Below are 16,405 nucleotides of genomic sequence, written 5' to 3' on the forward strand. Positions count from 1 at the left end.
CAGGTTAATCCTCAGTAAGACAGTGAGGACACACCTCCCTGCTGCACTAGCATCAATCATGTCAAATGTTTAACCAGAAGCCAACGTCAGAGCAGGTGAAATCAAACATCCACTTAAAAATTTTTCCACTATTGGAAAATATGACAGTTTGAGAAACTGAGCTAGTTTCTTGTTCTCTTTAGTATTTTTCATCTTAATTATGTTAAAAAGTTCATTGTTTTTTAACATATGGAAAATGAATAAGTTAAGAAGAAGTTTGAATGGTTCTCTGTGTTGTTGACCCTGCGACAGCCCTCTTCCTCTATGGCAGCTGACACCCTCGTGACCATGAATTGGATAAGAGGAGAAAGCTGGACGAATGTTTTGGGACTTTTTGCTTGTTTTGGACAGTTAAAGTTACAAACTCTGTACCCCGTTATATTTAACGTGATTAGCTGTTCCAGTAAAGTAAAGAATTCTTTATATAAAGATGAATGCACAATAAAAAAGATGACATTTTCTGCTTTGACACATGACAAAAACCCATCCTTCAGCAAAGTGGCATGATCTGAAAACCTTTGACCTACCTGATGGCACATGTGGGATGCCTGCTTCGAGGAATATGTGAACCGGAAGGGAGTGGATGCCCACTCACTTTTATGCAACAGACATGACCACTGACTGGTTGAGTTGGTTTTCACTGATTGATAGGTAAATGAATGCTGAATAAAGCCTAATCCTATTAAGAGAGCAATTAATGAAGCGTAAAACCCCAATGAAAGTCATGTAACAATATTCTTCCTGATACCACTGGATACAAGAATTCAATAAACAGAGAAGACTTCACTATACATAGTGTGGAAAATGTTACCGACTGTGGTTCAGATGCTACAGGGTCCAGTAAACAAAGCACTGGTAATTTAGTCCCCTCCACATCCCAAGATGACCTTGGGTAAGATGGTGGACCCCCTGAAATCTCTGCAGCCATTACTGCTTTATGACAATGTGTGGGTGTAAAAGGTTGAATGAGAAACACACTCTAAAGCACTTTGGACTGTTAAGCTTTAAAAGTACTTTACCAGTGAAAGGCATTTAGCATAGCATTACAGGCAAAGCAGAAACTTCTTTGCCGTGCTAAAGTAGATCTTGAGATGATCAGTCGATTCAAGAGGCTCCCAAAACCTTCCTTTCAGGAGTTTACATTGGGGGCGGGGGGTTATTCATTGATTTCCAACTTTTCATGTTGCTCAGCAGATTAATAATAACAAGACTGACAAATGATGTGATGATTATTATCTTGATTAGCTTTAAGGCATGGAAAAATGCTCATGTTAACAGCTTGTGACATCATTGTATGACTGCAGAATTGTTTACATGAAGATGAAAACATAACACCGTTATAACCCTTACATAGTGTTCATATTTGATGCCTGCATATGGTCCAGGTTAATTTTGACCCAGGATGAGAATTTGCTCATAAATTTTCAACTGCAGATCTATTTGAACCATATGCATAACCTATGTGACAATAATAAATGGATGATTAATCCTTAATTAATGTTTCAGAGACCAGGGAGAGTGTGTTTTTCTTCATTTTTATTATTATTATTATTTTTTTTTTTATTTCATTTTTTGATACCCCGTCAGTCAGTTTTAGGAAGCAGACTCGTGGTCTGAATGCTTAGTTGTGAATTTCAATTAACTTCTGCCTCTAAGTTGTAATTTTCAGAACACCTTCACCACTTCACTACAGTCAGGTAACATTAGATATTTAGGTATAGATCTCTCAGACTGGGTACAGGTAAAATACATTTGTCTTCTTAAAACGGTAGAAGATGATCTCACATGCTGGAAAACTTTACCTATATTTTTGAAGGTGAAAACGGGATAAGAATTTTGGACCTTTTCGGACTTAGATACATGTACTACCATTACAACGATTAAAGCCTATCCTCGCCACTATCATAAAAAATTGTTGTAATACCATTTATAAATAAGAATATGAAATCAACAGTAATAAACATTAAATTTATATTAAAAACACCAAACAACTAGTCTGTGTATTTAAAGAAATGATAAGAAAACGTGTGCTTCTGTATGAAATCTGTTCCTTATGTGTACCATACATAATGACTTTATGCTGTTTTACTATTTCACTGTTGCCAAGGCCAAGAATTAAAGTCCTCTTTGAACTCTGTCAGCTCTCTCCTATATAAAATAGACACACAGTGAAGAGTATATGAAAGTCATGTCCTTAAGAAATATCCAAAAACACACAACATGTTCAGTTTCTGAAGAATTTCTGAAACCATAACTGTCTTTGACTTTGCCCAGACACACTTTCACATTACATACTAATTTGGTAAGGGTCTTGAAATGCCCTCTTAAGGTAACTAGTAGCGGAGGTAAACTAGCAGCACAACCTTGCCCTAAACCTAACTTTAAAAGCCCGTACATGTAACAATTAATGTCAAGTAGGCATAATGTGCAGCTATATACGTATCTTGTCTATACTTCTTAGCCAATTCAGAGACAGCTGCCAGGGGGAAAGAACAGTTGCATTGTAAGTTACAATCACAGCTTGAATGCCTAAAACTCCTTACAGCTTTTTGAGTGCAGCATAACCTTCAAGAGGTGCCAGGCTGACAGTGACTATGACAAACATTTCTTTCAGTACAAAGGTGTGCCATGTTTCTAATTTTTTCTCAGCTTCTTTTATTGTTTTTAGACACTCCCAAAGAAAAGTTTTCGCCTAATGCAATTCCTTCTTAAAAATGACATCACAGTCAAACAAACCTGATGTGTTGCAAAATCCCAGCTCTTCACTCGAAAAGGCAAACGAATGAACAATGAAGGTGGCATCAGTTAAGGGTGGACCGGGTGACACACTGCTAGTCGCTCTGGCACACCTGAGTTTGGAATCATACATAAAAGTAGATACATATTTTTTCAGGCCTGTCATATAAGCCTACTCAAAAAGAAAAAAATGATCAATGGAAGGAGTATAATATCTACTTAATTTTCCTAAAGATTGCTCAGACCTCCAGTTGGGTGTGAAATTTAGGTGCTTCTGGATTTGAAGTTCATCCAAGAATAATATAGACTCTATGTTTAAGTGCCCAGCTTTACATTAGAAAAAATATATTTGCAGCCAAGTAAAACAATTAAACAAGAGGACAAATACAACTGTTTTGGTCTCTATAGCTATTTTCTCTGTTTTTTATAATCCACCTGCTTTCATTTAGTTTAGACTTAAAGTTAGCCTTGGCCACCTTGACTGACAGGTGTGGCAGCACTGGCAGCTGAAGCCCAACCCTTTCTGCACCCTGTCACCTTTGCTAATTGGAGTCACAGAACTGAACGTTCTATACCTGTGGTGCATTTCAAAGCTTCTGTAATAGAGTTAACTGACAAATAACATGCACAACCCAAGTACAGCACATCTAAAAAGTCTTTGCTCCAGTTCCAGTGAGTCGGATATTTCTTTTGTATGGTCATTTCCACTATGCACCTGGCAGTTTATAATTAATAAATACTGCTCCTAAATATGGCCACATCTGGGTAAAAAAGAAAAACTAAACACCAAGGCTTTAAAATGAAGATTTCGGGAGTTTAGAGTAAGTACTTTTTTTTTTGTCTTGAAAGACATTTAACGCTCTTTTTTGGGATGTTGGCTGACTTTTCCCCCCAATTCCTGTTAAAATGATCCCATACTGCTTTAATACTTGCCTGTGCCCTGGGTATGAGTCTACTGCTTTGGCAGTGTGTTTGAGATCACCGTTATTAATGAAGTCGTCGCCAAATAGATGCTTTTTTGCATGGTGGCTCAAAATCTGACTATACTTATCTGCATTCATAATTCAATCAACTGTGCTTTTCAGCCACTGGCTGAAATTCAGCCCCATAACAGAACCTCCACCATGATTTACAGACGGTAGACACACCCTTATACCTATTTCCTGGCGTCCTGTGTATATACTGACAAAAACTTGTGAGTCCAAATTTTTTATTCATCACTCCTTAAGACCTGCTACCAGCTATTCTCAATCCATTTCTTGTGTGATTGACTTCAGCACACAGTAGATGAATCAACTAAAGGCCAGATGCACCTCTCCTGTGTCAGGTCTTTGCTGGATTTTTGGATATTTCTTAAGGACATGACTTTCATATACTCTTCACTGTAGATGTTTTTTAAGCTTCCCACTTCTTCATTCTTTACAAAAAATCTTTAGGGATACCCTACACACCATCCTGATATATATAACACAAGCTTTCATTTAATAATGTTTTTGAAATCACCTTGGTGGAGCAAAAATGTTGTTGTATACCTGCCAAACTGCATTATCGAACTACTGTTCAAGACCAAGAAAGTCTGGCTGGTACTTTACATTGTAGTTGAGCTCCACCACATCCTCACCAGTATTACAGAAATGAGACAGTTAAGATCAAAATGTGAGTTAACCATTATGAACCTTTACTTTAAGGCATGCATTTTTCTTTCAGTGGAAAAAAGTCACAAGAGGCTTACTGGAAGGCAGTGACACAATGTGTGCTGTTTATTACTGGATCTGTGACTTACTGTGCAACAGTATAATGTCATAAATCAAATGCATTAACCGACCTTAAAAAAAATCTGTAGAGAGTGATGCAATACTCTGATCACCCAGTATAACGTTTTCTTTAAAGTCAGCCATTAAACTTTTGGAAGCAATAAGCCATCATCGCTGCCAATCCATAATTAGTTTACTTCATTATTAATGTTTCTGCATGCACTGGTCTGTTGCATTAAAGACATTTGTACACACACACAAACAAAGAAATGCAACATTGGTTATTACGCACTCACTCATACACACACACACACACACAGAAATGTTGACTTTTTGCTGAAGATGCTAGAGAGGGTTCTGACATTTGCTCCGAAGTATGAGGCTTTCAGACCAACAGGGTTCACTGTGACTGACATTTTTCCAAAACAGGTGGAACAGACACAGTCACAAGATGACACCCACTCACCACCAAAAACAGCTCAGAACGTGAAGGACAACTGAACGACAGAACAAAGATGGCAGTGATTCCTGCCCTGCGTTGGATCAGAGCAGGAGGTCTGTGACTGAGGGCAGCAGTTCGGCTAACTCCGACTCGACATTGGCCATTTGAGTGACGGGGTTTCCACGGAGGTCAAGGCGTTTCAGCTTGGGGCAGGATGCCAACGTCTGAAGATCTGCCAATGTAGAGATTTCTGCATGTTTGAGTTAATGAAAATCCCTTGCAGTGTGCTGTGGTAACATCAGTAACAATGAATAACATGAGCTCTGATGCACATATTCCAAGCACCGGTGTAAAAAGTAAGATCTAAATGACAAATATGACACTGAGATATAAATTCATTTTTCTAAAAATAGCAACTGTGATTGCCAGAGGAAAAAAAGAAAAACAGTAACTATCCTCATCATAACCTGCAAATCACATTAATTCCTCCCAAGTGTAGCAGGGGAAGTGAAGCATGAAGAGGAGGGAGTCTGTGGTGATGATGTGTTGTTAAATGTTTCTTCGCTTCTTAATGATGCTGTTTGTTCGGTGAAATTGCGGTGCTGTTTTTATTTACCCGATCGATTCAGACGTAGGTAAAATAAATTATTCATGTATTGAGCTGAAGAGTCTTGTTAAAAGTGCAATTTTCTAAATGCTGTAAACACAATCTTAGTGCGTAGCGTGTCTTTTACATCAGCTGTTCGCACTCTTTACAGGATTGTTTTGAAGCACTGAGCCACTCAGAACTGATTAACGCATTTCTTGAGTCACTAGTTCCCTGTGAAAAGACAAACAGACAATATAAACTGATCCCTATGACACTAATTCTGAAGGATGACTGGAGATCCAGAACACACTACTAACTTAAGGATACTGTTGTTTTTCAAGAGGACTTCCTCCAGTTTGGGAAGGTGATAAACTCCCTCCAGGTTTTCTATGGCGTTGTTATCAGCCTCCAAGACCTGCAAATATGAAGAAGTCATTGAATTGCAGGAGAAGAATTTCATCAATATCTGTCTTTCCTTTTCTAATCTATTGGTGCAGACACAAAAGAGGAAAAAAATCACTGTCCATGCAGGAGAGCAAATTGGATTTCAATTGCAGCTTCATCACCTCGAGACACTGCAACATGGCAAACTGAGGAGGCAGCCGCTGCAGGTGATTAGAGGACAGATTGATATGGGTAACCAACAACAGCTGGTCCAGGTGGCATAAAGTGGTCAGGTTCTGTTACAAAGAAAAAAAGAAATCAAATTTAAGCACCTCCCTAATCAGCAAAAAAGGTTTCAGGGAAATCTGATGTCTTGTTATTCTGACCCAACCTTGTCAGAAATGCTGAAGACGCGCACTTCAGCATACTCCATTTTCAGGATGGTGTTTTCAATCATAAACTTGCTGCACAGGTCACTGTAATATGCAGAGCGCATGGAATCCACTTCCTAGTGAATGAAGCCATTGAATTAGTGATTGCTGACTGCATTGTAGACAAATGCATTTATTGCCAGTCCCATATACTGTACTGTATGTGGTTTATACTCACTTTGAGTGTTCTAAAATGAGCAAGCATCTCCTGTTCGTATCCCAGAGGGTCTAGTGCCCTCATCAGGAGAATAATGGTCAGTAAGCACCCTGCCGAGGCAAAGCTAGCAGTCAGTGGTTGTATAAGACCTTTATCACCAGCAACATCAAACTTCAATACTCAACCTAATCTTGTAATGGGAACAAGCACACCATCTCACCAATACGTTCCTTAACTCCCATCATCAAAGCTGCCTTTCATGAAAATGTCAACTACACACCTGCAAAGTTTCGCAACCACATTGCACACAGTTATAATGCTAATGTATTATGTAATTATGTTTATAGGCCAGAGATTCTTAAAGATTCTCCATTTCAGAAGCTGAAAAAAATACTCACACCCCACAATTTTTTATCAATGACAACACAAATGGATAGAAATTGACTTTAGTGACGTAAAGGTCAACCAGATAGCATCAGCAAACATTTGCTTGTGTGTTTTTCCTGCAAATCATATTTATTTTAGTTAGTTTCACTCCATAGTTTTCCCCAGGGTCAGCCCAAGTAGTGTCTCTATGCCCTACCAGTGGGCTCCACTTCTTTTAGAGAACAATTACTCAAGAGATTAGTACTTAAAAACAACAACAAAGCCATATTCTTAATTATGCAGGAATCAGATTTACATTTAGCATTATTGTTCTGCTCTGATCTGTCATTCTGCACGCATACATGAAAAGCCTGAGGCAGGGGATCGCTTCTGCAAGCACAAGGACATAAAGGCTGCATAAGTAGGGCACAGCGTGAAAAAGAGGGGTGAATGCAGGTCGCAAAGCAGCTTGAAGAACAAGCAGCAAGGGTAGGCAGGCTAAAACACCTAAAATAGCACACTTTATGTGATATTTCTCAGCTGGTCTCAGCTGATATGGGCTCCTGTTTTAGATCACCTGTTATCAGCTGATTGTGGGCTGAGCTCAACTTTGTGGCCTGTCTGAATCGAGGCTTTGCTGAGTTTTACAAAATTCATACACATGCACACATTGTAAAAAAAGAGCCACAGATCTGTTTCTGTGCGAAGCTGGTGATTTCCTGTAAACCCTGTAACATACAAGAAAAAGCACTTACATTTATTGAGTGGCTCCAATTCTTGTAGCTGCTTGACCGACTGTAGCTCCGACTGTAGCACAGAAGTCTTTTCTACTGAAAGTTCGCTCCTGCAAAAAAAGACCATATCTAGTTCCTAATCCCTAAAGAAGGCCAACTACAAAATGTTTCAGTTGTTCCAAAAACAAAAGTACCTGAAAAGTTCCTGATCTGTAGCAGAGTCCCTACACCAACTCTCAGTTCGACCTACGAAAGTTAAATGTTCACAGTGTCATGAAGGTCATCATCCTGCCTTTCAAAGAACACAACATGGTAGATATGTATATGTGTCACCTGTGTAGAGAGCACAGTCCCTATGAGTGTGTTTTTCAGTCCAGTGCACAGTCAGGTTGCGTTCATTGGTGATGTCGCTAATCGTTCCAGGAGGCAGATTGCATATCTAAGCCTTTGCTAAGGAGAGAAAACCTCCAAACATGAATTATGTATTCCAAAAGTGAAACGGAAGTATTTGATTTGAACATAAATTAGTCACTTTAAAGCAAACCCGCGCAGGCCCACAGTGTGAGTGTGCATACTAAGTCCATGGCTGATTTCCAGGGCCAATACGGCAACCTGGTAGAGCTAGGCATTATGACTAAAATATTAAATCTCCAAACTTTATTGAGGCTTTAATAAGTTCATTTAGATTTACAAAGAGCACTGAGCACTTTGTTTCAGACAAAACATTTTAGAATATACCAAAGAGAGAAGCAGCCTAAGGTAAAGAAGACTCCTGTTTCTGAGCGAATGACTGCATCTGGTTTAAAAAATAAAATATTCACGTGGAACTGTGAATGAATATGGATGTGAATGACAGATATCGAGGACATTTTACTAATTACTGAGCTTGCATATCAATGAGGGTCATTTCCATGACTACTGTGCAAATGCCATCACCCTATGAAGACAGTGTTAAGTGTGCCCACTTACACATTGCTTACGACCAATGTGTTACATACTGCACACTTAGAAGAAAATCCTGATTATTACTCCAAAGTTTTTCTCCTTATATGCCACTCCCATTGCTTTTAACTGCTTACCGGGAAACATGTATCAATTTGTATGGTACTGGTATTTGCTTTTTCCCTACTCTTCACCCAAATGTAAAGGTAACTCTACAGTCACACAAGGAAAACCAGTAGTTTGAGACTGAGACAAGACAGAGGTGGTCTGTGACTGCTTGTTGTCAGCTGCCATCTTCAAAAAATATATATAAGTGATAAAGTGGTAATAAGATGGAATGAGTCTGCTAACAGTTTGTGATTGAATTGGTTCACATTGGCATTTACAATGTGACCTGTTGTGGTACTAAAACTATAAATAAGGTTGCCTCACATCAAGCAAACCTGTGCAAGGTTAAAGCTGCTTGACATTTAACCTCTAGGCAACCAGTTGGTATTGAATAAATCCCAGGCAACCACCAATTTTTCCCAGTCGCCAGGAGGTTGCCATCCTAGTTTTACTCTAGTGCCAATGAACCATAAAGCAATGAAGTTGTTCTACATACTAATACAGTTGGAGTTTTAACCATTTTTCCATCTTGTTAGCTTGGCCTCTGAGGTCAGAAACAAAGCTAATCTTAGAGATACTCTTTCCAAAAGTATTAACTTCAGCTATCAACTTTAATAGTCAGTCTAAACATGATGTCATGTATTACTAAACTCTGACAAGCACTCTGACAAGGAACTCCCTTCACTAGTGTGCTAAAGCCAACATAACATTCCACTGCAGTGCACTGATCAAAGTTTCATGATGAAACCTTTTCTCTTGATGCACATACCACAGAGTCTTAGCAGCATGAGGTACGTGCAGAATGATAAGAGCAGAATGCTAAACCAGTATGCTGTTCAATCAGCAGCACACCAGGAAAAGTATTCTTATTCTCTGCAGGGGTAACCTGTCAGTTTTAAGTCACAATGGAAAAGGATACCCAGACAGGGCTCTGTTTAAAGCGCGGATGGACACTCCTCCACTCCACTCTCTGGGGCTGACCGTCAAGGACGAGGAACAAGCCGACTGACTGCGCCTGACAGGACAAAAGCAGGGAGAACGTTCACCAAGAATAGACAGGGTACCATATGAAGGCAACTTTGTTTAAAAAAAAACAACAAAAAACTGGTCAGACACATCTTACCAGTCTTCACTTTTCCAAAACTGTCACAGTCTCCATGACAGCAGAGGAAAACTCTTTTCTTGCTCACACACAAACTCCACTTTGCACATGATTATATGCACATCATGAATACCTAAATCTACACTCTCCAGTCACTTCATCAGGTACACCTGCTTAGTTGCTTTTTTAGCTAACATCTAATCAGCCAATCACAAGGCAGCAATTCACTGCATGTAGACATGGTCAAGACCATAAGTTAAAATTGAAACGTGTTTTTAAGTGACACCTATTTGAGTACCAAAGTTGTTGGTGCAAGACGGCCTGGTGTAAGTCTTTCAAAAAGAAATGGTCCACTGGGATTTTCCTGCACAGCCATCTCTAGAGTTCGTAGTGAATGGTCTCAAAAATAGAAAATTCAGACAGCTTCAAGTTGATACAAAGGCAACGTTAATTTGCAAAGACTCACCAAAGTTAGACAAGTGGCAAATAAAAAACATGCCTGGTCTAATGAGTCTTGATATATGCTACAATATTCATATGATAGGTTCAAATTTGGCATAAACAACATGAAATCACAAATCCATTCTGCCTTGTACCAACAGTGCAGGTTGGTAATGGTGATGTAATGGTTTGGGGGGCATTTCCTTGGCACACCTTGGATCCCTTAGTGGAAAGGAACATTGTTAAACACCTGAGTTCGTCCCATCATGTCCACAGTGTACCCATCTTGTGATGGTTGCTTGCACCAACATAACGCACCGTATCATGAAGTTGAAATCATCTCAAACTGTTTTCCTGAAGATGACAGGAGGCTCGCTGTACTGAAATGGCCTCCACAGTCACATCTCAGACCAAAACAACTTTTGAGACGTGAGGAAACGGGAGATTCATATCACTGACGAGTGGCCAGAAAATCTGCAGCAACTCTATAGACTTCTTTAGACCTAAATCTTTGAGAAGGTGCTTCCAGCACCTTTTTGAATGTGTCATAAAGGCTTAAGGGAATTCTGGAGGAAAAAGTACTAACAAGGTGTAGCTAAAGAAGTAGATGGTGAGTGCATATTCATACCCTTACATATCACAAATCTACAACATCTAACTAACTAAAAAAAATAAAAAATAAAAAAAAGAGTATATAATTTTCTAAAAGGACAAATTAAAGTACTTATGTGAAAAAAATGTATCTGCAAGTCTACTTTAGAATATTGTCACATTTAATTTCTTTAGGACAATGAACCCTAAAATGCCAGGGTATTTATTTAGGTCACCTTATTAAAAAAATAAAATAAAGAACAGCTCATCCTGAATTCCATTACAGCATTTTCTAAGTGAAGAAAAAGTGGAGATACTGACATTCACAGGCCTGGAGAAGGCCACAGCCACTCTCTCCTCATCCCGATTCACATACACACAGCTTATCATCTCTTCACGCTCCGCTGTTAAAAAGACAAAGAACTTGTGATTTACAAAGCACAGCAAAGCTGAAATGTATTCTCGTTCATACTTACAGACACTACGACCAATAGACATACCTCTGCCTAACAGCCAGCGATAGTAAAACCACGCGCTCTGGTCATTAGGGTCAGTGAAGAAAGCGTTCTGTACAAGCTCATATTCTGAAAGTAGTTAATACAATTTCACTGTAATAGAATATACAATCTGACTTCATTTGCAAAATAACACCTTTTACTTAAGGATAATAAAGACTTACACTGCCCCCTATCAGTTGCTATTGGGAACTGCAGTTTACCTTTTAGTAGTTGCTCTTCACAGACCCGATGGGAATGGGTTTGAGGAGAAGGTGGGGGGGAGGACTGCGGAGGCTCACGGCATGGTGAAGGGGGCTCTGGAGACTCTGGGTGAAGCAGAGGCAGAAGGGTGCTACGGTAGTGCCAGCTGGAGTAGTTGGAAAAGTTGGAGCCAATAAGACGATCAGTAAATGCCAATTCCTGATCTACAGGCACGCCAGACATCTTTACAACCATTCGGCGGTAATCCCAGCAATGGACTGGGCAAGACAGAAACACAGAACGTGCCAGAAACATGAGTAAAAATAATGTAGTGAAGGACAAGGTTTAGATCGATTACTTTTAAAAAATGCATTATTACACATCTTTAACATTCAGCTCCTTTTTATTTTTTTCTCCCACTCACAGTTGCGGTCATCCAGGCTCAAGCAGCGATCACACAGAGTCAGCTCCCTGGCCCAGTCCGGTCGAGGCAAACGGGCGGAGACCCAACCTCGGTGGTGCCAGCTGCCATAAGATTTTGGGTTCACTTTCAGGCAAGACTCAGTAAACGACAGCTCAGCCTCGTAAATCTTCTGCACTTCATCTTTGTCTCTGCAGAGGATATTGGGAAACAAAATCGTCATTCTCCTGTGACACCGCAAATGACTTACCATTCAGTAAAAAGGGATTCAACTATGAATCTGTGAGTACTAACTTCACAGTCTCCAGGTGCATTAGGATTTCTCTTCTGTAGTTCCACAGGGTTGCAAAGTCAGGATTGGATGATAGGAGCTGCTGGGTGAGCTGAAGAGCCTCATCATCCCAGATACCCTCATTTCTCTGTCAAACAGGAGAAAGTGAGGAGGGTGAGGAAAATACATGGAGTGAAAAGCAGGCGGAGAAAAACACAACACATTTTTATCTGTTAAAGACACACACCTGAGCCACAAAAAATTTTACATATGAATATCACATTAAGTTTAAATCCTGTCCATTAGTTAACTATTTACAACTGTTAAAAGATGACTACATTAGAAGACAGATGAAAATTTAGAAAGGGATAAAAGGGGGCTGATATCCAAATGTGGACAAAATTGAATTGGTTTTTTCCTTGTTCTGACCAACCACCTATGGAACTCAAATTTCTGTCAATGTATAGAAGTAACTTCACATTTAGTTCATAAGATATAAATAAAGAGAAGCAGAATTTTAACAAAATCTTTAGATTTTTTCCCCCAATTTTTGTACATGATTTAAAAAAATTGCTGTTCTTTACAGAAAATTCTCCTTTTTAAAAGACCCACTGTAAAAGAAAAAAAAAGGTGAAAAACCTTTCTGTCATTTAATTGTTTAGTTATTACTTAATGTTGGTGTAATCAAGTGGAGTACATTGGAGTCTTTGCTGGACTGATTCTGGCCCCCAGGTCTTATGTTTGACACCCCTACACTAACCCAAAGACATGCTGCAGTATTGCTACTAAAACATAAGGGAAATTTAATATTCCACCTTAGAAAAACAGGCATCACGTGCTGCTACGTATATCTTGAGCTTCTTCTCCCTCTCCTTTCTTTTCTCCTCCTCCTGCTGGGCTGTAGTTTTAATTTTCACTCTGCCATGCTGTCAAAAGCAAAAAGAGAAGGATATACCAGCAGAGTACAGTTTATTCTGCTGGCTAAATGTGTAAATAATTGACCTACTGTAATTCCACATGCACTGGAAATGCCTAGATTTGAACAAGTATAGTAAATGGCTCATCTCTTACCATCGTTGCTGTTAGTGAAGGAGGCTTCTTTAAGAATCTGTTTATGAGGGGTGACAGTCATGTTTAGGCCAGAGTAATGTTCACATGACATACAGAAGCAAAGTGCTGACAGACTGACACAGAAGCTTTAACAAGTTAACGTAAAGAGCTCTCAGTATTCAGGTATACAGTGCTCAGTAATGCCAAAACACTGAATACAAGTATCACTGAATGTAAACTTAGCATGCTAATTAGCTCCGTTGTGGGCTGGGCTCATTCAGTTCAATGAAACGAGCACAGATTAAGCACAACCGGCGGTATACAACACTTCTTCATTAACGCTGTACACTGAACGCAGCACAACCTATCCCATTAAATACATACCTGGTGTTTCACTGACGCTGATTGTGTGTTTTAGAATGCAGTTTGATTTGTCATGTCACCATCAGGAGTGCTAACGACTACAATTTTTTCACTTCCGTCTCATGACATCTACGTCACTGAGAGGCTCTCGCACAGCCGCCGCGCTTTCGTTGTCCTCTAGTGGCGAAAACGGCTCACAGCTGCGGAGTTACAGGGGCCAGTTCAATTCAGGTTTATTCACAGCAAAAGTCGACTCAAGGCGCTTTACTGTGAGGTAAAAACCTACAGTTTGGGAGAAAACCCCAACAATCGAGCGACTCCCGTGAGCAAGCACTTTGCGACGGTGGGAAGGGAAACCCCCTTTGTAACTGGGAGAAACCACCGGCAGAACCATCCCCTTCAACTGGTTGGTGGTGAAGGGAAAGAGAAAGGAGAAAGGGAAGAAGCGATCTTAAAGAGACTGGACAAAACACACTATGAGAGAGAGAATTTTAATGACACTCAGCAGTGGCTCTACCATCCAAATGTCACAGCAGAAATTGAGATTCATCAGACTAGGCAATATTTTTTCAATCTTTCCTTGTTCAGTGTTGGTGAAGCAATGTGAATCAGTTTAACTGTTCTTAGTGGTCTGCTTTAGCATAGTTCAAGGTTTTACATTTTGTACTTACAGAGATGCTTTTCTTCATAAATTGGTTGTAATGGGTGGTTATTTATTCATTACTGCTCCCCTCTTATTAGTTTAAAGGTTTCTCTCTTTTTTGAAGATTCTCTGTAACCATAGAAATGGTTGTGAAGGAAGATTCAGTAGATCAGCAGTTTCTGAAATACTTAGACCAGCCTGCCTGTCACCAACAACTATACAACATTCAAAGTCACTACAGTCAGTTTTGTCTCCATTCTGATGCTTGGTTTGAACTTCAGCAGGTCATCAGGTCTACATGTCTAAATACACTTGAGTTGCTGCTGTGATTGGCTGATATTTGCATTAACGAGCAGTTGAAGAGGTTAATGTAATAAAGTGGCCAGTGAGCGAGGACTGTCTTCCTCACTATTTAAAAGTAACTCAAAAAGACCTCTTAAAAATGTCTCAATATCATATCAAACTCACTCTCAATAGTGGGCGAGCACATGGTGTGGCAGCATCAGAGTGTCTGAGTGGGTGAATGCAAAACATACTAAAAAGCACTTTGTAGAATGTAGCTAAGGTTGAAAGGTTCGTCATGAGTGCAGAGCATTTTATTTGAGGACTAGAAAATTTACATTTTTTAAACTTACCAGAAAATGTCTCTTGATACTGGCTTGCAGAGAGGCTCTTCAGATAGAAAGGTCAATGCAATACCGCTTGCATTATTTATAAGAAACCAACCCTGAATATGACCTTTTTAAAATGTAATGCCAGAAACAAGCTCTATATACTCAAAGTGTCTCTTTAAAGTTGTTCCAAATTGTTCATGGCCTGCACTATAAAGAAAACTATGCATGTATTGATTTTTAAAGGAAAAAATTACTGACATCTTAAGATAGTTTCAGGGCCACAGACTTGATGTGTCCTTTTAAGTTAGGACATTCTTCAGAGACATAGCAACTTGAGTGGAAAATTGATTTGTTATCATAAGGAGAGACTCCGACAGCTTCTCATGTCACACTTAACTGTCAAGATAGTTTTTTGTGAAATGTGGTGAAGTAAAGGATCAGAATACTTTTTTTTATTCCTAGAGGAGATTATGTAAAATTGTGTTTTTTAATTATCATTTTGTAAGAAGTATAAAAAGAAATCCATCATAACAAACTGATGGACATAACAACGATCTGTATCGTTTTAAACACAAAAAATAGAAAAAGGAAAATCATAACTTTGTACAACTTTGTACTTTGTTTTTATTTTCATTGTGGGAAATCCCAGCATGCATGGAAGTGAAGTGATGATTTTTATCTTTCCTTTTATAAAGATAAGGGAAGAAAATACACCGATAGATAGATAGATAGGTAGATAGATAGATAGATAGATAGATAGATAGATAGATAGATAGATAGATAGATAGATAGATAGATAGATAGATAGATAGATAGATAGATAGATAGATAGATAGATAGATAGATAGATAGATAGATATTAATCTCAGCTTCTGCTAAATCGAGTGAGAAACTTTCCACATTGTTGTACCTTCTCCTGAAATTACTTTTTCTAGCAAAAAAAATAAAAATCCCATAACATGCTAAAATTATCATAAATATAAAAGTATTGAGAATTGGCACAGTTTTTCAGTTAATAATAATTAATGAAGACAATTATATTTTTTACCTTAACAAGGAATACAGAATCATAAGATTTATTGGAGTCATTTTTAAAATGTAAATATTTTCTAAAACAGCTACTCTTTAAAATCACTATTAAACTGAATCATGACATCCAACACAAAGCATGGAGTTAATAAATAAATAAAAATGAAACATATGCTTGACAAGACAAACGGTATACCTCTCTCTAAATGTTTATTAATGCTACTGAGCGATCGTAGGTCAAGAGTTGGCAGTTCGTCTTGTAATCGGAAGGTTGCTGATTCGAGCCCCGGCTCGGACAGTCTCGGTCATTGTGTCCTTGGGCAAGACACTTCACCCGTTGCCTACTGGTGGTGGTCAGAGTCCGGCTGCCTCGCCTCTGTCAATGCGCCCCAGGGCAGCTGTGACTGTAGCTTGCCATCACCAATGGGTGGATGATTGAACATGTAAAGCGCTATACAAATACAGGCCATTTACTACTGCTGAATATGATAAGGTAAAAA

At 39.0% G+C, this 16,405-nt stretch overlaps 1 protein-coding gene across 2 annotated transcripts; it reads right to left on the reverse strand.

Moving 5' to 3' along the window:
* Nucleotides 1-4,507: 4,507 nt before the first annotated feature.
* rabggta (Rab geranylgeranyltransferase subunit alpha) lies at nucleotides 4,508-14,376 on the reverse strand. 2 transcript variants are annotated; one of them, XM_085448704.1, is made up of 17 exons: nucleotides 14,291-14,376; nucleotides 13,278-13,314; nucleotides 13,022-13,132; nucleotides 12,230-12,354; nucleotides 11,939-12,126; nucleotides 11,535-11,792; nucleotides 11,317-11,400; nucleotides 11,138-11,220; nucleotides 9,602-9,697; nucleotides 7,966-8,071; nucleotides 7,827-7,878; nucleotides 7,654-7,742; nucleotides 6,554-6,642; nucleotides 6,336-6,452; nucleotides 6,127-6,240; nucleotides 5,888-5,975; nucleotides 4,508-5,221 (listed from the first exon to the last, which is right to left on the reverse strand). In XM_085448704.1, exons 2-17 carry the CDS (start codon nucleotides 13,278-13,280, stop codon nucleotides 5,073-5,075), a joined length of 1,752 nt encoding a protein of 583 aa, XP_085304830.1. In that variant the 5' UTR covers nucleotides 13,281-13,314; nucleotides 14,291-14,376; the 3' UTR covers nucleotides 4,508-5,072. The 2 variants fall into 2 exon arrangements, with proteins under 2 accessions (XP_085304830.1, XP_085304829.1); XM_085448703.1 differs by lacking the exon at nucleotides 14,291-14,376 and adding an exon at nucleotides 13,641-13,802.
* Between the last annotated feature and the right edge of the window lie 2,029 nt (nucleotides 14,377-16,405).

The sequence above is a fragment of the Copadichromis virginalis genome, linkage group LG23, assembly GCF_057382275.1.
Source record: "Copadichromis virginalis isolate Kocher_CV1m ecotype Utaka linkage group LG23, C_Virginalis_male_GT1.1, whole genome shotgun sequence".
Classification (NCBI taxonomy): Eukaryota; Metazoa; Chordata; class Actinopteri; order Cichliformes; family Cichlidae; genus Copadichromis; species Copadichromis virginalis.